Source organism: Mesoplodon densirostris, chromosome X, assembly GCF_025265405.1.
Source record: "Mesoplodon densirostris isolate mMesDen1 chromosome X, mMesDen1 primary haplotype, whole genome shotgun sequence".
In the NCBI taxonomy this organism is placed as follows: domain Eukaryota; kingdom Metazoa; phylum Chordata; class Mammalia; order Artiodactyla; family Ziphiidae; genus Mesoplodon; species Mesoplodon densirostris.
This window is the reverse complement of record NC_082681.1, coordinates 39,397,727-39,422,977: the sequence shown is the minus strand read 5'-3', so window position 1 is coordinate 39,422,977 and position 25,251 is coordinate 39,397,727. Positions and strand designations below refer to the sequence as shown.

Below are 25,251 nucleotides of genomic sequence, written 5' to 3'. Positions count from 1 at the left end.
CCTTTAATTTATATCTTCCAGATATAGGAAAAGATATCATAGACACAAGATCTTTCTGAATTACAGAAGATTTTGGAATATTTTGTCTTTATATTCCAATAAATATTCATACTTTATTCCCCCTATTGGGTAGAAAATATGCTTATATTTTATTATTTAACAATGATCTTTCTACATTTATTGTTATTATGAAACTAGTTTTATTAATTCATGAAATTTGGTATCAAGAAAGGGGTAAAGCATACCACCCCTCAAAAAGACATGTACTCGGGGCTTCCCTGGTGGCACAGTGGTTGAGAGTCTGCCTGCCGATGCAGGGGACACGGGTTCATGCCCCGGTCCGGGAGGATCCCACATGCCGCGGAGCGGCTGGGTCCGTGAGCCATGGCCGCTGAGCCTGCGCGTCCGGAGCCTGCGCTCCACAACGGGACAGGTCACAACAGTGAGAGGCCCGCGTACCACAAAAAAAAAAAAAAAAAAAAAGACATGTACTCAAGCTTCAAGATTTAGAGAAACAGTCTTATTAGAAATAGGCTTAATAGGTTTTTTAAGCCCATGTTCTAGGCTTAATTCACCTCTAATCCCACTCGTGTTTAAAAGAGTTTCTTCTCATACCTTCCCTTCTGTATATAACCAGGCAGAGCAAAACATGCATATTAGATAAACTGAAATTTTAAGTAGAAAATACAGAAAATATTAGAATGAGATAAAGCAGGCAATGATCTTAGTAATGGTGGTAGGACAAAGAAGAGGAGTCTTGAGAAATCGCCTCTCCCGTACCTGATTGCCTAAGTATAATATATATGTGGTATTTATTCATGCTAATGTATAATTTTACATTTTATTATAATTTAAATTTATGGTAATTCTACGTTTTAAATGGTTCAATGGATGGGTTCAATGACAGAGATGTAAGCTTCAGGCCTTAAAGCCTCTATTTTTTTTTCCTTAGAGAATGGACTTGAGGATATGGGGAGGGGGAAGGGTAAGCTGTGACAAATTGAGAGAGTGGCATGGACATATATACACGACCAAACATAAAATCAATAGCTAGTGGGAAGCAGCCGCATAGCACAGGGAGATCAGCTCGGTGCTTTGTGACCACCTAGAGGGGTGGGATAGGGAGGGTGGGAGGGAGGGAGATGCAGGAGGGAAGAGATATGGGAACATATGTACATGTATAACTGATTTATTTTGTTGTAAGGCAGAGGCTGACACACCACTGTAAAGCAATTATACTCCAATAAAGATGTTAAAAAAAAGCCTCTATTTTATACACAATGCTTGCTAATGGAACTTACTGTTTCTCTGCAGCTTCCAAGACTCTGTAGGGCTCTGGTTTCTTGAGAACCACAGTTGGAAGAAGAGCCCAGGCTAATGAGCGATTTTTAAAAGGCACTTTTTTTTCAGATGCCCTCAACAGACTTGAAGTAAAACCATCTCTCAAATGTATCTTGGCTAAAGAATCCCAAACTTCTATACCATTAAAAGAGCTGTGGTACCCGAGCAAGGATGCAAACACAAGGGTGTGAGGCTTAATGATTATTTTTTTAAACCCCACTTTTGAAGAAAATAAATTTGTCAATTCCCCACCTCCTTAAATGTGAGGGTCCCATGAGCTTCTACACGCAAAGGGCTTACAACAGTGGCCCGCACACAGCCAGGAGCATTCTTTGCTCCCAACCCATCCCAGGCGACACAGATCAGGTGGCTGCTTCCCCTGGAGGCCACGGCCGACTTCCGCCTCCCGCACCGAGCGCAGTTGCCTCGTCCACGTAGTCTCTGCTACGTCACATCCGGCCCTTGATATTCGAGGCTCTGGATCACGCGCGATGAAGTGCGTGTTTGTTACTGTAGGGACCACCAGCTTTGACGACCTCATTGCATGTGTATCGGCGCACGACAGTTTGCAAGTGAGTGGGGAAGGCGAGCGGGAGGCGGGCGGGCGGCGGCTGGGCTCCCCGCGCTGAGCTCGCCGCTCGCAGCCGCCAGCCTGACCGCTAACCTCGGTAACCTTGCCTGACGGTTGCACTCGGGAAGAATCCCCGGCAGCTCAACCGCTGGTGCCGCCGCCCATCAGCCGGCTCCTCCCCGCGCCTGACTGGACCTTCCTCCAGCTCCCCCGGTCCTTAGGGTCCTCCGCCTCCTCTTCCCGTTCCCCACAGCCTTGCCGGGCCGCTCCTCTCCGTCCTTTCTCCGGCTCCCCCTCTCTCCCGGATTTTCTCCGCGGATTCTCCGCCTATGCCTCCGCCCCTGCCTCCGCCTCCGCCTCCGCCCCTGCCTCCGCCTCCGCCTCCGCCTCCGCCTCCGCCTCCGCCTCCGCCTCCGCCTCCGCCTCCCCGTCCTCCGGCTTCGCCCCTCCTTCCAGCGCTTCCGCCTCTCCGAGCCGGGCCTCCGGCCCGCCTCCCGGGCCCGGGCCCGCCTCGCTGGCCGCTTCTTGGGGCCGCGCGGTCGACGCGCTCCGTCACGCTCTGGCCGGCCCGACCCGGCCGGTCCGCTCGGCGTCTTGCCCCGGCCCTGCCCCGCCGCGCTCGGGCTGAGGCCGCCGTGCCTTACCTCCGGCTCAGGCACCCTCGCGGCCGGCGTGCCCGCGCGGCGCGTCATCCCCCGAGCGCGCTCTCTCCTTAGGGCTCGTGGTTCGCGCAGCCCCAGCCGTGTGCTACGACGACGCTGTTCCTTGCTCTCCCTCCCTAGTTTGCGATGCCTTTTTCAGAGTCTTTGCGTTGGTCTCCTAGTTCTTGCTGGGCCATTTCTGTCACGACGGGATGAGCTGAGGCGTTTAGATCCCTTAGGGCTAGTGAGGTGCCAAGTCGGGGCCCGGGACGGGGGGAAAAGGAGCCATTTGAAAAACTAACGGGCTCCAGTTCGACTATTTATTTGGCAGCTCGTGCTCCGATTGGGTGGTTTGTCGTCGATATTACTGTTTTTACAGTAGCCTGTTTAAAAGGCCCGCTTTTTCTTTTTTCCCGTTTCAGATAATCCAGAGCCTCGGTTACAACCGACTTGTCCTACAAATAGGTAGAGGAAAGGTGGTACCTGAACCATTCAGTACGGAGTCATTTATTCTGGATGTTTACAGATACAAGGATTCATTGAAAGAAGACCTTCAGAAAGCAGATCTTGTTATTAGTCACGCCGGTAAAGTGCTGTAGAACCGTCCTTTTTTTTTTTTTTTTTTCTGTGGTACGCGGGCCTCTCACCGCTGCGGCCTCTCCCGTTGCGGAGCACAGGCTCCAGACGCGCAGGCTCAGCGGCCATGGCCCACGGGCCCAGCCGCTCCGCGGCATGCGGGATCCTCCCTGACGGGGGCACGAACCCGCGTCCCCTGCATCGGCAGACGGACTCTCAACCACTGCGCCACCAGGGAAGCCCCCGGTTTGGTTTTTGATAGATAACAAATAAGAACAGAAACTTGAACCTTTCTGATGTAAAATAAAATCACTAGGGTAACTCACCGGTGGGTAGCCCTTCTGAATAAAATACTGATTGCAATATAGCAGTCGGGAACATTATTGGAGAGAATTTATAATTCTGGGTGATAGAAAAATGGGAAATCAATCACTGAAGCCCAACTTTACAGTTTACAGAACTGTAAACTTTAGGGTTTACAGAAACCCTAAACACAGGCAAAATAATTTATCCAATGACATGTGTCAAGAGTTGTCAGTGGGAATTAGTATCTGGGCTTAGGTCTGTAGGAACGTTCAGCCAGCTAATAGATCGGATTGGTCATTGAGAATTTGGCTTTGGAAGATTTTTTACATTTCTATTAAAAGGTTAAGTAATTTGTCCAGTCAGTAAGTGGCAGACAGATAACAGTCTGGTGCTGGCATCGTCTACCCATAAAGGATTTGTCTGCTCGCTTAGCAGTCTCCTCGCTCCCATTTAAACTATCTAAATGAGTTTAGAGTTAAAAGTTGAATTGACCCAAATACTGTATATATGCACGTTTGTGGAGATTTATCCTTGACTATTTTGACAAGCAGACTCATTAGGAGTGGTCAAAGTTTTCCTTTATTGGTGCTTGTCACTTTTGAAGGCTTGCTTTATTACTTGTGTTTGAATAGAAGTGCAGTATGGCTTCATGTACAGTATGTTGAACCTGAATCTTATTTGGATTCAAGGCCCATGCCCAGGGCATACTACTAGAGGGCAAGTTGCAAAGCACTGATATTGTTGGTAGTAATAAAGAATGTGTTTTTCAAGTCAGGTTTGTAACACTAGAGACCACTCATAACTGTTTTTTGTCATTTTGGATGTATAATTAAAAGGCTTGATTTGTAGTGTTGCCAACTAAGTTTTTCATCTTTTGAGTTCTAGTTTTAAGGCCTGGTGAAGCACCGTAACTTTTTTTTAAACTGTGTTAACAAATTTGGTATATTTTCGTAGGTGCAGGAAGCTGTTTGGAGACTCTGGAAAAAGGAAAGCCACTCATAGTGGTTATAAATGAAAAGTTGATGAACAATCATCAGCTGGAATTGGCAAAGCAGCTACACAAAGACGGGCATCTCTTTTACTGTACCTGCAGGTATACTAGAGACTGATTATTTGACCTCTTAATTCCTTCCTAGCTATTCTTACCCACCTGCCTAACCCATCTGTATCTTTGATCTCTTACCTTCTCCCACTTAGCAAACATTTTGATTTTCTCACCTGTAAAACCTGCTCATTTGTCTTTTACTTTGACTGTGATATCTGTGTTGTATTTCTTTCATTGTCTATGCTTATTGCACGTGAATATCTGAATGTGTGTGTGTGCACGTATCTGTGTGTATTCATCTGGGTGTGCAGGTCTCTGAGAATATAAACTTTTGTGTTCATTATTTTTCATTATTTAAGGAAGGCATTTGTTTATTTTGAATTAAGGTTTTGCCTTCAGTAAATCCACTGGAATTCCTAAATTAAATTTATTCATTCATTCATTCAACTATACCTAATACGTGGCAGGCATTGTTTTTGGGGCTGTGGATAACAGTGGTAAACATGACATAAAGTCCCTGCTTTCATGGTGCTTACGTTCTAGTGGTGGGAGATAGACAGTAAATGGTTCATAAATAAGCATTTGAGATAATTTCATATGGTGAAATATGTTATGAAGAAAATAGGGCAGGGTGATGTGATAGCTGAGGTGAAGACTAATTAGATTGCTCAGGGAAGGCATAACTGGGTATATGATATTTGAGCTGAGACCTGAATAACCAGGAAGAGCCAGTCATGTGAAGCTCTAGAGGCAGAAGGAACAGCAGCAATTGCAAAGGCCCTAAGTTGGGAATGAGCTTGGAGTTTGGTGTGTTTGAGGAACAGAGGGTTAGTGTGGCAGGAGTACAGTAAGCAAGGGAGAGAATGTAGTATGAAGATGAAGCTGGGTGGGGATAGTTCACAGAAGAGTTCCAATTTCTATGTTTAATAAGAAGCCATGGGAGTATTTTAAGCAGAGGAATTGCTTTATGGTAAGGAGTATTATTTTCTAGAAGTATATTAGAATTCAGCAAGAACTGATCAACATCACAATAAGAAGGATGAAGAAAATTGCTGGTTTTCTGTTAATTCTCTTCAGACACTAGAAGCTTGCCAAAGGGTCAGGTCAGTAATTCCCAATTGTTTGACTTTAAAAGCTATCCTAATTTGATGTTTTAAAAAGAAAAGACCTCATAGAAGTATTACAAAATGCATATTTCTTATGTTATAATAAATTGAAATTAATTTGAAAATAAACCTTAGAAACAACTGGTTAGAACATAAGCTTTTCTTTTAATTTTACTGCTTATGTGTCTTAGGCACTCAGTAAATACTTGCTCATTCATTATTTATTGGGCACATACTGTGTGCCAGGCATTATTCTAGGCACTTGGCATCATCAGTGAACAAAAACAAAGTTTCCTATTCTCATTGAGAGGAGACAGATTTATGGATTGTTCCAGGAGCAACGGTTGCTGTCTTAATCCCTATAATGATGGAGGAGAGGGAATGTCAGGGTGGCTTTGTAATATAGAAGCCATTCTTAAAATATTGTGAGTCAGGGGAGAAGCTAGATAATCAGAATTATGTGGGCTTCAGATAATGGGCATATCTGTCCTTAGGTAATTGAGATTGTTAGGGGTTAATACCATTTTTGAAGAGGAATCAATGTTCATCTTCCTTGGTTTATGCAAGTCAATTTTTCCAGACACTTTTGATGAGTATTTTCATTCTAAACATTAAATCAGCTTCGATTGTTATGTTAGTACATTAAAAAGGGGAAAGCATTGATTTCATAGACACATCCTGACTCTCAGGCTGAAAAAGGAGCTGTACAAATCTCCAATTTATTAATTTTTTTCAGTTTTAGAATTCTTTTTTTCTTGTATTAATTTCAAGAAAGCTGCACACGTGGATGCCATAAGGAGAATCAATAATTGGTTGTATTTTTATTTTAGGTATATCATTTATTTGCCCCAAATGTAGGCTGGATGATTCTGTTCTAATTTAAGTGGCTGGTTTAATTAAATTTCTGAAGTAATAGTTTTATGTTGTGGGTCTGAACCTTATTTCCAACGTGCATGGCGATTGTATGTTGCTTAGTTATATATAGATTTATGGTAGTAAATTACTAGCAAAAATTATTTCACAATCTTCATGCATGGTCTAGTAGTCTCCCCAGCTTATTGTTCTTGTCTTGCAGCTGTTACTGTTGGTTTCATTTATTCTGTTTTCATAAATTGAGTTTGCTTCAAGTTATATCTGCCCAGTCCTGAGAAGTGTTCCAAAGCCATGTGACCACATCTTTCATGAAATAACATTTCTGAAATATTTCAGTTGATGTAAAAGATAAAATGTTGAATTGCTGTTGACATGTAGTACTCTTTTTATTATTTTATTATTATTGTGTATACCTATAATATTAAAATACATTGAAATTCACATATACAGTTTGAGAACCATCACAATATTCTTGGAAGTTAGATTCAGTCATCAAGTGGGCAGCATTGAATTATGGAATTTTCTCCCATATTACCTAATATTTTTCTTCTTTTGTTTTAGCACGCTTCCTGGGCTGTTACAGTCAATGGACTTTTCAACACTGAAATGTTTTCCTCCTGGCCAGCCAGAAAAATTTTCTGCATTTTTGGATAAAGTTGTTGGATTACAAAAATAAACACTAAACTCTCAAAGCTTTAAAAACACCCCTCAAATTCAACTTATGGAATGTGGTTAAATCAAATTAAATATAGAGTATACATTTGTAGAATAATATAAATTAATAAGTCTCCTACATCTGTAGAATGTATAGAAAATTTTATGGTGTGAATGTTAGCATTTGGGTCCAAATTCTAATTGCAGTTTCACAAATTTATTAGATTTTTCCCTAATCTTCATGTTTTAGTAAAAGAAATATGTAGTGAGCATTCACACGTTTTATTCTAGAATCCCAAATGGATTTGGAATCATGAAAAAGAAATGAATTAAATATGAAAACTTTGACAAAACCCTCAAATGTAGTTAATTTAATATTAGAGTAAAAAATGGAACAGTAACAAACTTGTAAAAAAAATTTGAGTCAGAATCTTTAGCTTCATAATCCAAGGAACCAAATTTAAAAAAAAATGATGAATTGTGTTCTGTGAAATAAAAAGCTCAATAATTACCTTAAAAAGATGAACTATCGGGCTTCCCTGGTGGTGCAGTGGTTGAGAGTCCGCCTGCCGATGCAGGGGACACGGGTTTGCGCCCTGGTCCGGGAAGATCCCACATGCCGCGGAACAGCTGGGCCCGTGAGCCGTGGCTGCTGAGCCTGCGTGTCCAGAGCTTGTGCTCCGCAACGGGAGAGGCCACAACAGTGAGAGGCCCGCGTACCGCAAAAAAAAAAAAAAAAAAAAGATTAACTATCAAGTCAGTTGATCTATTGTACTTCGAGAAACTACTTTATTCTGAAGAATAGAGTGGAGTAGATGTGTTCACTGTTTTCCTGTAAAATATGAATAGAAAGTGACAAAAATAATCTTGCCCAATGTCAAAGCTTTACTGATTTGAGAAGAATAAATCAAAAAGCACTTGTGCCAATAGGACTTGCTGTTATTTTTTAAGGACCCCCCCACAGTGGTATTGAAACATTTACTGTAGCATCATAGAGGAATTTATGCCCTTATAAAGTTAGTTTTACAAATGAATAAATGATCTGATGTGTGTAATGGCCTAAATATATGGTTTTAAAATTCACATAACTCAAAATAGATACTTTATGAAATTCTGATTATGGTAAGTGGTTTCAAGACCTATAAAATAAACTAGATTATCCATAAGTATTGATAGTTTTCTGGTAGAAAGTTTAGATATAATTCATCCATAAAAATAGAGCATTCACTATAAAGATTCATTTTTGATTGTGTTATCCCAAAATGTTGAATATTCTAAACATTTTACTTGGGATGCATTATATAATGTTTCTGTAGATTTATTTTCCTGATTGTGTTTTACTTAGGCTAATACTAAAATAAATTCTTACTAATGGTAGAAGGTGGTGGCTGAGGAGTACTCCGGGTAGCAGGAGGATACCAACTTTGATTAAATTTTGCTGAGAATAACCTGAAAAGTGAGTAATCTACACAGTTGAGAATTCTCAGCACCGTAATCATAATTGTATATTAATGTTAACATAATGCTGTAGGAAAGGCCCTATTCAAATCCATAGAGAGAATTTCACTTTTCTGGCCTCTCTTTTAAATATGTTTCTCTAGTTTGAGAAAAAATGTGGTTTAAAATTTATGTTGATCACTCAGTCTTTAATTATCTTATGTCATGAAGGATTAACCATAGAGAATCAAACAAATGAAAGGGTCTACTCAAACATTAGACAACTAAAGAGCAGCATAGGGCCTCAAATCCTCTGCTTCTTTCCCACAAGAGCACATAACCCAGATTCCATTATTTCATTTAGCAGAGGCTTAAGCCAGTGGTGTCAATTGTGTGCAGTGACATCTTTTGACTATACCTTTGTAAAATTTTATATCACTTGTGGGGTTTAAAAATCAAAGGATATCTTAGAACCATTTTGATTTGGCAGGAATCCTCAAGATCATGTAGTCCAGTCTCTTCATTTCACAGCTGAGGAAGAAGGCCAGAGGTTACAACTTGTCTAAAATAACAGCCTTTGGTAGAGCTGCCACTAGAAGCAACTTCTTGACTCCCAGTCCTGTCCTCTTTCTACCATACCATAATATATGTTGTAAGCTTTTTGTTTCTTTATAGTTGTTTGCCTAGTATTTATTTTAGTTACTTTAATTCCTTCCAAGGGAGATTTTCTTCATTTCCAGAAGTTGAATTATTTTAGAAGGAACTCCACAGTTCACTAAATTGGGTTTTCCTTTCGTGTATTGCAGCCTTAGCTGGGACTTAGAAACCGGTGATTCCTGAGTTTTTGGAATCTAGCAAAATGCTACGGTATAGCATTGATACTAGATTGAACAAATAAAGACTTTAAGACAAAGAATTGTAGATTTTGGGAATTGGTAGAGAATTTTAAAAATACCTAGTGCAAACCATTCATTTTACAGATGAGGAAAGAGGCTAGGATAAATTAATTGCCCAATTAGAAGGGTATTTCTAATTGGTCCTTAAGAAAAAATTCATGGTAATCAAAATTCTATTTGAAATATTTACCCAATAAAATTTGTTTAGTTTCATTACCTGACAGGGCTTCAGATGTTTTAAATCAATGTATAAGTGCAATGCAGTTTATGTAGCAGTTTTCTGTTGAGAGGTATTTAGATATCCAGGGATGAGGAAGTGAAAGAGAAAGTTTAGTATTTTGAGAAATTCACATCATTGGTAGGTGCAAAGGTGGACAGGTAATAGAAAGTTGATTGCTGTTGGAGTAGGTGAAAAGTGATGTGAAGTTATAGTATGCTTGGGAAGTAAGGATTTTAGATGACTACATGCTTATAATTTGGAAGGAAAGAGTAAGGATTTGGTGTTAGGTAAGACAGTACAACTGATGAACTTGATGCAGGGTTCTGTAACATTGAAAAGTAGTCATCTCAAAGTATTAAGTGATTCTAGACACCAAGAACCTGTATTAGAGCACTGCTTTGTATGCTTTTAAAGGCAAATCATGTGGACACAAAGGGCAATATAAAAATGTATACCACTTTCATAATTTGAGGAAATTTTCCAAGACTAAGGATGTCAGGAATGACTAACAGTAATGTAGATATTTTTCTTGGTCCTTTATTATAGTATAAGCACTTAAACCCTGTGATTTATTAAAAATAGGAAATTATCAGAGATGACCAAAAATCTTCATGTGGTCTGAGAAATGGGGTGTATGGCCGGATTACTTGAAATTGTTTTCTTGGGAAAGATTTGGACGCAGTGGTCCTGATAGCTGTGTGGTAATCAGTTTTCTGCTGAACAATTAGTACCATATTTTTATGGGGGAGTGGGGAATGAAAAATAACAGTAACAGTTAACACCCGCCTGCTTAGTATGTATCATGTACTGTTTGAAACATTTTACACAAATGAACTCATTTAATCTATACAGTATAACTCTATGAAATAGTTACTGTTGTTGCACTTTGCAGATCAGGAAACTGAGGTCAGAGCATAATGTGAAAAAGGAGTTACGCTGGGCTTTCCTGGTGGCTCAGTGGTTGAGAGTCTGCCTGCCGATGCAGGGGACAAGGGTTCGTGCCCTGGTCTGGGAAGATCCCACATGCCGCGGAACGGCTGGGCTTGTGAGCCACAGCCGCTGAGCCTGCGTGTCTGGAGCCTGTGCTCCACAGCGGGAGAGGCCACAACAGTGAGAGGCCCGCGTACTGCAAAAAAGAAAGAAAGAAAAAGAAAAAGGAGTTATGCTACTTAAGTATCCAAAAGATGGTCTGGGAATTGTCATTGGAACACTGAATTCCAGTATATTTCTATCATTTACGTGGACAGGACTATATTTGAAATCAGTGGACTATTCCAAAAAATTTAGATTGTGTGGTAGCCATGGGTATGTAACCTATTTCAGTTTTTACATTGCTATTTTTTTATTTTTTATTATTTTTTAATTTATTATTTTTTAATTTTTTTAATTTTTTTATTTTTTACTTATTTTTATTTTATTTTTTATTATTTTTATTTTTTATTTTTATTTATTATTATTATTTTTTTTATTTCCAGTTGCTTATAGGTCATGTCACTCTGTTAATTCTCTTAAGCACCCTAAATTTGATATGCCCCAAACTAAAATCATATTTCTCCTTTTCATCCTTCTGAGATCCTTATCTCTGTTAATGGTGTCACCATTTAGTCAGTCTTCCAGGCTTTAACTCTTACATTTCCAACCCTTTATATATGATTGGTCACCAGGTACTCTCAGCTTTACTTCCTAAATGGCTCAAGCCCATTTATTTGTTCTCTTAGTTTTTTTTTTTAAACATAAGTGCATGATAAGAATCTACTTTTTCTATCAGCAGGACTCAAGACATGATTCCTGCTCTCGAGGAACTCTTAAGTATAGTTGAGGAGGAACTATATATTCATGCGTCCTCTGCCTGAAAAACAGTTGGCTATTGGTAAATGATAAATGCACTTCTGTAACTTAGTATTCTTTTCTCATCTTGATTAGGTATTGGGTCTAGGAAACATTGTCATCTTGCACATATTCACTTCCTACTCTCTTTGACTTGACTTCAAAATATCTAGTATGTCTCTTGTTCAGGAGAAAGATGTGACCATCGCATTATATGGTGAAGTTTGTAGGATCAAGCATTTATAGGAATGGCATCTAAAACATAGTAGTGCTGATCCTATGTAATGTTCTAATGGTATTTAAGGGTCTGTCAAAGAATGGTACCTGTTGGGGATTTTCGGACAAACATGGTGTTAAAAATCAGAGGTTTATAAACAGCAGTAGCTATAGTGTTTTCCAGTAAAAGATTACATGGAGAAAGGTTTAGGATAACCACCAAATCACACTTAACTCCTTGTTAAATGGTTAATTCCTTACATGAATATTCTAGCACAATATTGCATAGTTCTTTGAGTTCTTATGATTTTTGTTGGTGGCTAGATAAAAGGTGTGAGCAAAACAATCTAGCTTCAAACGGGAAAGTAAAATACATGTTTCTTGACATTGATATTGATTCTTAAAAATTATTTTGAGGGGTTTTTATACCGTCATGTCTCATCTATTTTAGTATTTCACTTCTAGATCCTTATTGTCTTTATGAACTTTTACTGGATCCTGGCTGAAATTATTTATTATGATTGACACTCTGTCATGAATTTTCCTTTTTTTATGTCCTCCCCGTATGCCCTGCGGTGGAAGCGCAGAGTCTTAACCACTGGACTGCCAGGGAATTCCAATGTCATGATTTTATTTTGATGGCTACAGTCCTGCTTTCTAAGGCAGTAGTTCTTAAGCTTTTTTGCGGTTATGAAACCCTTCAAAATACTTTAAACTATTGCTTCTCTCTCTACTCACACATATACATATTTTGCTATGAGTTTCAGGGAATTTACAGGTACCTTGAGGCCGCCCCAGGTTAAGAATCCCTAGACATAGGCCAACTTCAGTAATTCCTTGGTCATTGTTCATTAATATTTGATGGTAACTATTAGACTCCTTTATAATTAAACCCTCTGATTAAATACATTTAAGTTTAGTAATTTCCAATTTTTATAATATAACACAAATTATAAATTTTTCTCTTCATTTAAAACGTGCCAAACAACACATTTTGACACTAACCTTAATACTTTAACTCAGTATCTATAACCCATAATGTCTTGTGTAGTACTATTTCTAATTGATTAAAGGAACTAAATGAAAATTATTTTTGTTTGTAGTAATTATTTTAGGATATATTACATTAGGCTATCTGGTAAAGCAATACAGTGTTGTAATTTACTCATTTGCTGTTAAGTGTGCTTCTAAAGTATTTGCTGAACTGATAGTCACTGTTAGAATGATGTCTGTGAGAGGCCATATATTGCATCTTTGTTACTGTTCATTTCCCCGTTTGTCCAGAACATTTTCCCCCTTTTTTCCACTACTGTATGAAGTGGGTGGATAATACACTCCCCAAATTTAAGAGTGAAAACCATTCCTAAATTTTCAGCCTAAGTAATTTTCTAGATTTCAGTTTTTCCTTTTGTGAATTACTTAAACTAGCTTGCCTCATAGGTGATTTCTAAGACATTAAAACAATTGTGTGGCATGTTTGAAAATAAAAAATGTTGAAATAAGACATTTTCTCTTGGTTAGAGTTTTCGTTTTAAGAAGTAGGAATAGGCTTAGAGATATTTTCCTAGAATTCACAGTATATATATAGTCCTAAATGATACAGAAAGCAAAATCTTCATTGAATTTCATATTTAAATTCATATTCAGTCTAGTTGGGGTTGTAGTTACAGAATTGAAGTTTACTTAGAGGTTTAAGTGCATGAGTCTTTTCAGTGCATCAAAACAAAGAAAAGAATGTTCTGGTCTTTATTCTCCCTTTCTTCAATCCCCTGTCTGTCTGTAGACTGATTGGACACTGCAAGTAGCTTAAAAAAAACAACAGAAAGCAACCTTCAGTATTTCTGTGTCAAGATGATATATTTTTAAAGAATACTGTTTTCCTTTTTTTCTAATCTGTATTAGAATGCTTCAGGTGAAAGTAGGGAAGAGAGGGAAATGAAAGCAAGTGGCTCTTGGTAATGTTTCTTCTGTTTTGCATATCTGAGCAAGGATAACTGCTCTGGGAAATCAGTTCTTTTTCTTTATTGTCTCCTTCCTAAAACTTGAGGAGGTTGAATAGGGCCGTATTGGCCAAATTTTGTTTTGGAACCATTGTATTTCTTTTCCTCATTAACCTTGCTTTGCTAATTCTGTTTAAATGTTCACCATGAAAGGAAGTGACAGGTTCTAGTTTCAGAGTGCTATTAAAACATGTTTTTAAAAAAGACAGTTTTCCATTATATTTTTCAGTAATGAAAGGCCTTAAAAAGGTTCTGTAGAATTGCAGAGCTATTTCCCCCATTGCCCCCATGTTATTTGGTACTAAAAATAGTTAAATGATTTAGTATTAAGTTTTAAAAAAAATACGAATTGCCTTTTCAGCAGGTTGTTACAAGTCCTTATATACATGTATCTATTGTTAATTTTTTCAGCTTTGTTGAGATATAATTGACGTGTAACATTGTCTAACTTGTGTGTCATAATGATTTGATGTATGTATATAGTGAAAAATGGTTACCACAATAAGTTTAGTTAACATCCATCACCACATACAGTTACAAATTTTGTTACCTTTAAAAACCTAGGTCTGTTTATTTCATTTGATAAGGTAAGATTTATCATTCATTTTTATATGGGCCATTCAGCCTCACAATTTGCCAGGATGATATGTTAATCCCCCTATAAGCTATTTTTATGGTTAACGTTGATCACAAATTTGATCCTCTAAAGGGAGGGCAAATCTGTTACCCACCATTGAATCACAGAGAATCACAGTTCCTTAGACCTGAAAGAGAGCTTAGAGATCATACAGCCCATCTCCTTTATTTTACAGATAAGGAAACTGATGCAGAGATTAAAGTGGCATAACAAAGTTCATAATATTCTTTTCATTGTACCGTATTGTCTCTCAGAAATTAATAACTCAGAAGCTTCATTTTTATACATTTACAATTATACATTTGCAACTATACCATATATGTCACAGACAATGTATGCTTTAAAAAAAATTCTGGCATATACCTCATCTAATTGGTTGAAACATGAAGGAGTGTTATCTTAGAATTAAAACTATCAGTATTTATATGTTGTACTTCAAAGAATTTCCCTACTTCATCAGTGAAAGAAGAAATAGGCAATTCCAGTTAAAACAACAAATCCCATTTTCAAGTTGAATTACAGCATGGAAAGTAGTTGTAAAATTAAAGCACGTCAATTTTATGACAGGTCAAATGATAATTTTAAGTTATTTTTATTTTCTTCCATTTGTTTTAATCTGTACCCACAGTACAGTGCTTAAAAGGTCTTTAAGGCAATTATTTTTCTTCCCATTATTTTCAAGAATTTAGGTGAAATTGTTCTGGTTCTTACCATTTTTTTTCTTTTTTTTGACCAAAGAATAATTTCTTAGTGAACCACTTTATTTGGCAGGTAGCAGTTAACAGCAGTCAATACTTAAACACTTATGTGCTACGCACTTGACATGCAGTATCTTATGTAATTATTCCAACAACCTTAGATTTAGACCACAGAAAAATTCCTGGAGTAACACTTCTCAAACTTTTAAAATTTGAAAGCAGTAGCTGTAGCACATTAAAAACCATTAGTAACTTGAATGCTGAAGTTACCTGTTTAACTTTGACTTGGCCTTTTCCTAAACCATTTTTCCTCTTAGGGAAAGACCAGGTCAAAGTTAAGCAGGTAACTTTAGCATTCCTTGATGCCTTTAATATTGCTAATGGGCATATGAACCTCAAAGACAGGATTATAGTAGGTGGCCTTGAAACTCTCTTCTTAGGAATACTTAATAACTTGTGGAACACCTTGTTCTAGAGCACTGGTTCCCAAAGTTGTGGTCCTGGGCTAGCAGCATCAGCATCTCCTGAGAACTTGTTAGAAATGCAAATTCTTGGGACCCACCCCAGACCTGGCTGAATCAGAATTTCTGGGCATGGGGTAATCTTTTTTCAAGCCCTTCACTTAAGAACCACTGTTCTAGAGGTTTGCAGGATTGGAGTAGTTTGCTGTGGAAAAATAGTCAGCCAGTTTGGATTTCAATGCAATAGCTATTTCAAAGGACAGTATTAAATACTATGAAATTGCTTTCTATTATATACAGGATGAATTCTAGTATTGTCCCACAGGTCTTTTTTTTTTTTTTTTTTTTTTTTTTTTGCGGTACGCGGGCCTCTCACTGTTGTGGCCTCTCCCGTTGCGGAGCACAGGCTCCGGATGCGCAGGCTCAGCGGCCATGGCTCACGGGCCCAGCTGCTCCGTGGCATGTGGGATCTTCCCAGACCGGGGCACGAACCCGTGTCCCCTGTATCGGCAGGCGGACTCTCAACCACTGTGCCACCAGGGAAGCCCCACCACAGGTCTTTTTTTTTAAAAGTCCTATTGTACTAATTTGGGGAACATGACTTGTAGTTAACCATCTCTGAGTCCTTGTTCATATCTTTTCTTATTTAGTATGCAGTTCCTCTTTATAATAATTATGCAAGAATCAGGAGACAATATATAGTTCTAATCCTAGTACTATTGCCAATTGGATGTGAAAACTTGGGCAAGTCTTATAATTATTTGAAACCCATTTCTTCATCTGTAAAATAAGAGGTCCCTTTTAGCTGTAACATTCTACTTATCATTTATTTTCCCAGTTTATTATGCCAGTCTGTTTCTTGCTCACTTTATTGAATTTTTAATTTGTTTTATTATTTCTTAATACATGTAAATATATAAAATTTTAACTAGTTCTACAAGGCTTATAACAAGAAACAGCAGTTCTATGTCCCATTCCTCCCCATCTCTAATCCTTCCTCCCGTAGGTAACCATATTACATTATTTTATATGTTTTATAAGTGATATTTTCGAAATTGTTTTTTAAATTTAAATACCATCTGTAGACTTCCTACTGTGGAAGAGAGGCTTTATCTCCCTCCTCCCTTGCTTCCACGGTGGGAAGTCTATAGGTGATATTTAAATTTAAGAAACAAAAACAAATTTAGTTTATCAGTTATGGTGAGATCTGTTTTCAGTGTTGACATTATTATGATTCTTTGAGTACAGTATTCACATATGAGCCATGTAGTAAGTGTTGATTGATTACATTTCTATAAAACTGTTTACCTCATTTCTGTTTTTTCATTTGCTCAGTTTTCTATAGAATATTCCCAAACTCTCCAACAGAGGTGGCCATCTTTCCTAGTATGTTTAAATATGCTAGGTTATCTATGACTTTTATTATTATTTATTTTTTAATATGTCTGTGCTGGAGTTCTCTTTTCTTTTACCTGAACTGGTTGTTCTCTATCTAATCCTGCTTAAAAGTCTGTCCTCCTGGGATTTCCCCTTTATCCTTATCTTAAAAATTCTTTTTGCTTCTCTCCTGTTGGATCTTCTGTTTCCAGGATTCTATGTGCCCCACCCCTTTTTGTGGTTTAACTTCTTTATTTTGGTTTCAGATATCCTCCACTAGCTTTCTGACAGTAAGGCACATTTTTTTTAATCTTTCAAGTTTGAAAATGCCTTCTTCTACTCTTCCATCTGATTGATAGCTTGGCATAGAGTTCAAGGTTGGAAATAATTTCCCCTCAAATATTGAACTTCATTGTTTTCTAGCTTCTAGTTCTTCTGTTGAGAAGTTTATTGCTATTCATATGTGTGATCTTTTGTTTAAGACCTGTTTTTCCTCTCAGAAAGCTTTAGAATGTTGTTATATGCATTGCAGATCATCTTTTTTGCTTTCATTGTTCTGGCTACTTCATGGACCTTTTCAATCTAAATATAGACAGTCATATCCTGCAGGGCTAGAATTTTCCTTACATCATCATCATCATTAGTTTTTCCTCTCCGCTTTCTTCATCTCATTTTGGGACTCGTGTTAGTTAGATATTGGCTTTCCTCAATTGATCCTCTAATTTTCTTTTTTTTTCTCTCCAACCTTGTCTGTTTTGTGAGCTCCTCAACTGTAAATTCTATTCCTTCTACTATTTTTGTTTTATTTATTTTTAAATTTAAATACAGCAAAATTAGCATTTTTCATGTACAGTTCTATAAATTTTGAAAAATGCATAATCATGTAACCACCACTACAATCAAGATACAGAACTCTTCCACCACATCCATAAATCCGCTCCTGTCATCCCTTTGTAGTCAACCCTTTCCTACAATGCTAACTACTGGCAGCAACCAATCTGCTTTTCCTTCCTATAGTTTTGTCTTTTCCAGTATGTCATATAAATGCAGTCATACAGTATGTAGCCTTTTGAATCTCTCCTTTTGCTTAGCACAATGCATCTGCGATTCACACATGTTCTTATATATATCCATAATTCATTATTTTTTTTATTGTTGAGGAGTATCCTGTTGTATGGATGTACCACAGTTTGTCCATTCACCAGTTGAAGGATGTTTGGATTGTTTCCAGTTTGGGAGGAATCATGATTATGAATAAAGCTGCTATAAATATTCATGTACAGGTTTTTGTGTGAACTTAAGTTTTCATTTCTCTTGGATATTTACCCAGAAGTTGCTGTGTCATATGGCAACTCTTTTATTTTATAAGAATCTGCTAAACTATTTTTCCAGAGTGGCTGTACTATTTTATATTACTACCAGCAACATATGAGAGTTTCAGTTGCTCTGCATCTTTGTCAACACTTGGTATTGTCATTTAAAAAAATTTTTAGTCATTCTAAGATATATGTAGTAGTATCCCATTAAAGATATACAAGTGGCCAATAGGCACATGAAGAGATGCTCAACATTATTAGCCATCAGGGGACTGCAAAACAAAACCACAACAAGATACCACTTCATACCCACATAGGATGGCTATAATCTAAGAGATGGACAGTAAGTGTTGATAGGATGTGAATCGGGAACCCTCATACACTACTGATGAGAATGAAAATAGTGCAGCTGCTGTGGAAAGTGGTGACAGTTCCTCAAATGGTTAAACATAGAGTTACCATATGATCCAGCAACTCTATTCCTGGGTATTACCCAAAAGAATAGAAATGTCCAAACAAAAACTTGGACATGAATGTTTATAACAGCCTTAGTCGTGATAGTCAAAAAGTGGAAACAACCCACATGTCTGTCAACTGATGATGAATGGATAAATAAAATCTGCCTTAACTATACAAAGGATTGAAATACTGATACATAGGTGCTCCTTGAAAACATCATGCTAAGTGAAAGAAGTCAGTTACACAGGACTGTATATTGTATTCCATTTATTTGAAGTGTGCAGAATAGGCAAATATGTAGAGACAGAAAGTAAATTGGTGGTTGCATGGAGTTGGTGGGGATAGGAGGATTGGAGGCTGATGGTTGTGGGATGTGGGGTTTCATTTTGGGGTAATGTAAAATTGTGGTGATGGATATACAACTGTAAATATACTAAAAAAACACTGAAATTCACCTTTTAAGTGAGTGAATTGTATGACATGTGAACTATGTTATAAAGCTATTAAAAAATCACCAGTTTTAAGTGTACAGTTTGATACTTCTTAGTGATTATGCAAAGTTGTGCAAACATCACCACAAAAGAGTTTTATAACATTTTTATCCATCAAAAAGATCCTTTGTGCCTGTTTGCATTTAGTACCTATTCCCATCTCAACCTTAGGCAACCACTAACCTGCTTTCTTTCTCTGTAGATTTGTCTTTTTGGTATATTTCATATAGATGGAATCATATCTTTTGGAATCATGCCCCTTTTGCATCTGGCTGCTTTTACTTAGGATCCAGTTTCTCCATGTCCTTGCTAACACTTGTTATTGTCTGTATGATTTATCATAGCCACCCTAGTAGGTGTGTAGTGATGTCTCATTGTGGTTTTAATTTGCATTTTCCTAATGACGTTAAACACCTTCTTACGTGCTTATTAGGCGCTCCTATATCTTTGGTGAAATGTGTAGTCAGATCTTTGCCCATTTTTAAATTGTATTGTTCTTTTCTTATTGTTGACTTTTGAGTTCTTTTATGTATTTTTGATACAAAGTTTTTTTGTCAGATATGTATCTTCCAGTCTGTGGCTTGTGTTTTCACTCTCCTAATAGTGTCATTTGCAGAGCAAAAGTTCTGAATTTTGATAAAGTCCAATTAATCAATTTTTCTTTTATTATATCATATCTAAGTTCTCTTTTCCCAACTCAAGGTCTTGAAGATTTTCTCCTATGCTTTCGTCTAAAAGTTTTGAAGATTTGTTCTACATTTAGGTCTTTGATCCATTTTGAGTTAATTATTGTAGAAGATGTGAGGTATAGGTTGAGGATCATTGTTCTTATTTTGCATATGGATGTCAAGTGTTCCAGCAGCATTTGATAAAAACACTATCTTTTCTCTATTGAGCTGCTCCTGCACCCTTGTCAAAAATCAGTTGACTGAATTTGTATGGGTCTCTTTCTGTGTGTTTTCTTTGTGTGTTTACTTTCCCTTTCCTCTATCTCTCTTTGTCTTCCTGCCTCTAATTTTTCTTCTCTGTTTCCTGCTCTTTCTCCTATTTTCTGATTCTCTCTCCCTCTCCCAGTTTTCCCTTCTTCTATTCTCTTTTTCAAAATGAAGTGTATGGGTTAATATTGATTGAAGCTTTATATACCATATTTTTAGTATAAATAGCAATAAATATGAAGAATTTATATTTTTCTCTACAAGTGAAAAATGCCAAAAATGAATTAACTTTTTCACTATAATTCAGTTTTTCTCAGTGAATTTATGGTCTTAAAGAACGATGGTGATCCCTCTTCCCAAACCATGTTTCAGAACTTTTGCACCAGTGTTTTGGTTTCTTTGAAAAATAAATTAGTCAAGGTAATTTCAAATTGGCATGCTAAAGAAAGTCAAGATTTTATTTTTTCTACCATGCTTTTATTTCATTCCTAAATTGTAAAATTGTTTATTGATGCTTTTCCTGTTGGAGGCAGTCATGATTACTGGAGCCACAGATACCAGAAAAACAATTCTGAAAGCAGCTTAATTTTGCAGCTTCTCCAAAGCCAGCTTTAGATCTATTTATTTCTTAAAACACTTAGAAAAAGTAAGAACGGAATTGGATTTTGGCATTTAAATAACACTTGACAGTGGAATCAAGTAATACAAGTGACCAGTGCTGTTTTTGAACCTTAGAAAAGTACAGTCGTATTTACTTTGGTTTTCTCAGAATTAAGAGCAGTTTTTCCAGAAAAGTGCCCTAAACATTGAAACATGCCTCTCATGTCCAACACCTCTAGTCTGGTGCCACAGCATTTTAAATGTAGCCTATTAGCAAGTTTGTGGGTAAGATATTTCTTCCATTAAGCTTCATTTTAAATTTTCATTGTTTGCATTTTCAGAGAAAGACACTTTTTGCAATTTCTCTTTCTGTTAATGTTGTATGGTAGTTTGGAGACATTAGTCAAGAATTGTATCCGTGTTTTCTAGCATAACTAATGGATTTAATTTCTGTGGTCCTAGCAGAGGGTTATTATTATTTAGGAGAAATAAATGAGATTACTTAAACATCATACCTGAAATATCCAGATAACTTGCTTTGGCACTTTACTTTGCTTGAACTGTGACCTCTGCCCTTTTAGATCAAGGGAGTCCCCCTCTCCCCCCCATTTTCTTTGTTTCTTAAGATAGTCTTAACACAAAAGCTTACTTAGTTAATTATGTTCAGATTTTTTTTTCCTCTCATCTACATGAAACTATGATGGGAGCAGGGAACTTGGGCAGAGACTGGTTGAAAATTCGGGCAGAGATCTTAAAGCAATGTAATGTGGGCTGGGCTACATCATACACACCTGAGCCTTATTGCAGTCCCTTTGCAACCTCGTGCAGCAGTTGCCTTGACTTAAGCTGCAGACTCGGCATCCTTTTGGTCCCGAAGCTCAGCTGCTTGTGCATACTTCTCTCAGCCTTGGGCTGGCTGGGTTAATCCCACCCTTCCCCAACAAGGTAGCTCTGCAAGTTCCTTCTCGCTCCCACATCTCCTTCTCAAGTCAAGTTCTCTATTCCTAGGAGCATCGGCTCTTCCTCTTCTTTTCACAGGGTCCCGACTCAACCTGGACCAGCCCTTTGCTTCTCCTGCTCCTGAGAAGTGCCAAGATTCTGCAGCGCTGACTCCAACTGCCTTCTCGTGCCTAGACTTTGGGCTGCTTTCTGGATACCTGCATAAGCAAGCCCTGTCACTGCTACCCATTCCTACCTGCACCCTGCTTTTTCCTTCTTGCCTCACCTGTGTTACTTTCTCCCCCTCCCCAACTCCACCCCCTGTGCACAATGCATAAAGGATGGAAAAAGTACTGCGGCCAGAAGTCTCTGAATGAGGCATCAATGGATGAATATTTAGGCAGCTTAGGGCTGTTTCGAAAGCTGACTGCCAAGGATGCCTCTTGCCTCTTTCGGGCTATTTCGGAGCAGGTAAAAGGAAAACAAATATATCTTCTCTATGCTGAGTTTTTGGAGTTTGAGACTTGGCTCAGTACTGTAGCTAGAAGACCTGTAGCCTACCAAAACAAAACAAAACAAAACAAAAATTCCCTTTTCCCTATTTAAAACATCAGGGTCTCTCTGCTTATTAGCTTGGTGCGTGCCTTTGCTGATTAGTTCAAATATATTGCTCTGCCTTTGCTATCTTCTCTGTTTTCTAAATGTCACTTTGGAATGTAAGAGATAAAGTAATGGGGTTAAAGAAAACTTTGAAATGTATTTTGATCCTTTATAAGCAGCACCTTCTTCCTCTAAATTTTATGCCTAAGGAAAAATTTATAGGTTGTGCCCATAAGTAGTAGAAAGGGGGGGGGCATGACAGAATCATACCTCTTCCATATCGCCAAAGACGACAAAAACAGATCTTAGTAAGGTCAGGACTTAATTTCCCAATTTCCTACATATGTTCTGAATAAGGGGAGGACATGAGTGTCCAGTTCATAGTCTTAACTTAAAAGCTTCTGTTTCAAATAACTGCTGACAGTGAGCTGGTCTTTCTCTTCTTTTTAGTTGTTTTGCAGCCAGGTCCATCACTTGGAAATCAGGAAGGCTTGTGTCTCATATATGAGAGAAAACCAACAAACATTTGAGTCTGTAAGTAGAATACATACCTAAGGGAGAGTTGTTCATAGAATATGTAGCAGGTAGGAAATGAATTTTGAGCACCTACGTATGAATATCATATCCCGCCATCTCCTCTCAATAGCAAATATTTAATTTTCAGTTGGCTTCCTTCCTCCTAGCTAGCATGCTTCTGGATCTCCTCCCAGAATTAGATTGTTTTGTACTTTAATTAAAAATTAAGAAAGTTAATCTTTATCCTTCCCACTGTTTATTCCCCCCCACACCCAAAAAGTCACATTGTGGCTGTTATCCATATCACAGTTTTCTTAAACAAGTAATCAGTTCACGAGGGCTTTGGCTATGTTAATATTTTTAACTGTGTATTTTTAAATTTTTATAAATGGGAGCCCCTTGTGTTCTTTCTTATTTCTATGCACAATGATAGTCAGCCAGTCAACTTGAAGAATCTTGTAAAACTTAACTCTAAGGAAACAAATTATTCCTAAACATGTCTTTCCATGTGACAAACTGTGGTAATTGGAGCTCTGCCACTAATGATTGACTTTAAAACAACTTTTAGAAGACATCTTCGTATACGTTGAAGTATTTGAATTCTTGTTAACAAAATAAGGTTTTATCAAGGTCTGATTTGAAGTGTGCCCTTTCCTGTGGCTGTTTTTTTTTTTTTTTTTTTTTTGCTGTTTGTTTTTGTTTAAACATTCCTAGCCCTTCCAGTACTATTTGTTCTCCTGACTATATTATGGGTATTTGCCTGCTGTTCGAAGTTTACTCTTAATTATCTCAACAGGTTTCTGTGAATTTTAAAACTATATGAAGCCTTCTTGATTTTAAAGCTTATTACCTTGAAGTTAATTAGCAGTCACCACACCTGGGGAAAGGATTATTCGTGAAATTACTTCAAATGCAAGACCGTGGTGTAAAGCAGTGCATGTCAAGTGTTTTCGAGCATACAATTCACCTGGGGATCTTGTTAAAAAAACAATTCTGATTCACTAGATCTGAACTGGGGCCCAAGATTTCCGCAGTTAACAAATTCCTGAGTGATGCTTGCTGTTGTTCAAGGACCACATTTTGAGTAACAAAGATGTCTGTAAAATTTTAAAATCACATGGATGAATCTCAGATTAATTATGCAGAGTGAAAGGAGCCAGACCTCCCCCAAAAAAGTACATACTGTATGATTTCCTTTATATAAAACTCTAGAAAATACAAGCCAATCTGTAGTGACAGAAAGCAGATCAGTGGTTGCTTGTGGGTTAGTGAAGTTATAGAGGGGCACAAGGAAACTTATGGGGGTGATGGATATATTCACTATCACGATTGTCATGATGGTTTCATGGGTGCATACGTAAGTCAACTTATTTGTGCCATTTAAATATGTGTGGTTATTGTATGTCAGTTATGCCTCAAAACTGTTTAAAAAGGGAACTGAGAAAAATTAACATGATTTTTTAAGTCTAGTGATATACATGCATGGAACTAAATGTATATTATATTTCCTGATTTTAATTTTTATTGAGGTATATTTTGCATATCATAAAATTCACCATTTTAAGTTTAGTGTTTTAAGTTTTGGCAATAATATACTCATGCAACTGCCACTGCAGTCAAGGTACAAAATATTTCCATCACCCAAAAAGTTCCCTTGTTGCCTGTGCTTTTTTTGAAACTAGTGAAATTCCTTTTAAAGTTCCTCAGTTTAACTTTGTAAATGCATTTCTGCTGTCAAATTTGAAATCCTTATAATTATTGTGCTTGCTTGATTTATGAAAATTGTCGTTACTTAAGTTGGCATTTCAAAAGAAACTCCAAAGGCATACTGTTTGATGAAATGCACTGGTATGTGGATAAGCCAGGACCAGTTCCTAAGATAGTTTTATAGTCCAGCTTTTCTCCACTCAACTTTTGTGTATGTACAAATCTTCTTGAGGTGCTGTGCAAAGTAGTCATTTAATACCATAATTGTTCAGCTGAACAAAAACTCATTGGAGGATAATATTGCAGAATATAATCAGATTTCAGTAATGCTATGTATTTGGTTAAGTCAAGTTTGTTTTATTTTTGAAGTATGTGGAGGGATCTTTTGAGAAATACCTGGAACGGTTGGGAGATCCCAAGGTAAGATCAAATATGGGGGTTTAATCTTTTCAGAGTATTTGGAATAGTAGCCTAAATATCATTCAGCTGTGTCACTTTAGCTAAGCCCAGTCTATTTTCTTAAATAGCCAGCTGTGTTGAATCAAATAGTTCTTGCAAAAGTTTAGAGGCTGGGAATTGACCTGTTGTTTTGTGTTGAATATTGAAAATTGTGTGTTAACAATTTTATCATCTATAGACTAGTGAAAGAGTATATATACACTACTTGGGAACAGGACTAACCCAAGCCTTTTCACTTTAATGGGGGAGGGGGATGGCAGTGAATGTTACCAGGAGGTCATTATATTTTTTTATTAAACAACTCCCCTGATTTGTAGTTATCCTTCTTTTATGTGGGAGTAAGATTC

General features: G+C 37.5%; 1 protein-coding gene across 1 annotated transcript in view; it reads left to right on the top strand.

Moving 5' to 3' along the window:
- Window positions 1–1,801: 1,801 nt before the first annotated feature.
- ALG13 (ALG13 UDP-N-acetylglucosaminyltransferase subunit) overlaps window positions 1,802–25,251 on the top strand; it is a 76,547-nt gene continuing 53,097 nt past the window's right edge. The window contains 8 exon segments of the mRNA XM_060086863.1: window positions 1,802–1,913; window positions 2,976–3,138; window positions 4,390–4,528; window positions 12,297–12,330; window positions 21,745–21,950; window positions 21,952–22,093; window positions 22,673–22,756; window positions 24,815–24,865. Of these exon segments, the coding sequence (XP_059942846.1) occupies window positions 1,833–1,913; window positions 2,976–3,138; window positions 4,390–4,528; window positions 12,297–12,330; window positions 21,745–21,950; window positions 21,952–22,093; window positions 22,673–22,756; window positions 24,815–24,865 (900 nt within the window). The 5' untranslated portion in view covers window positions 1,802–1,832.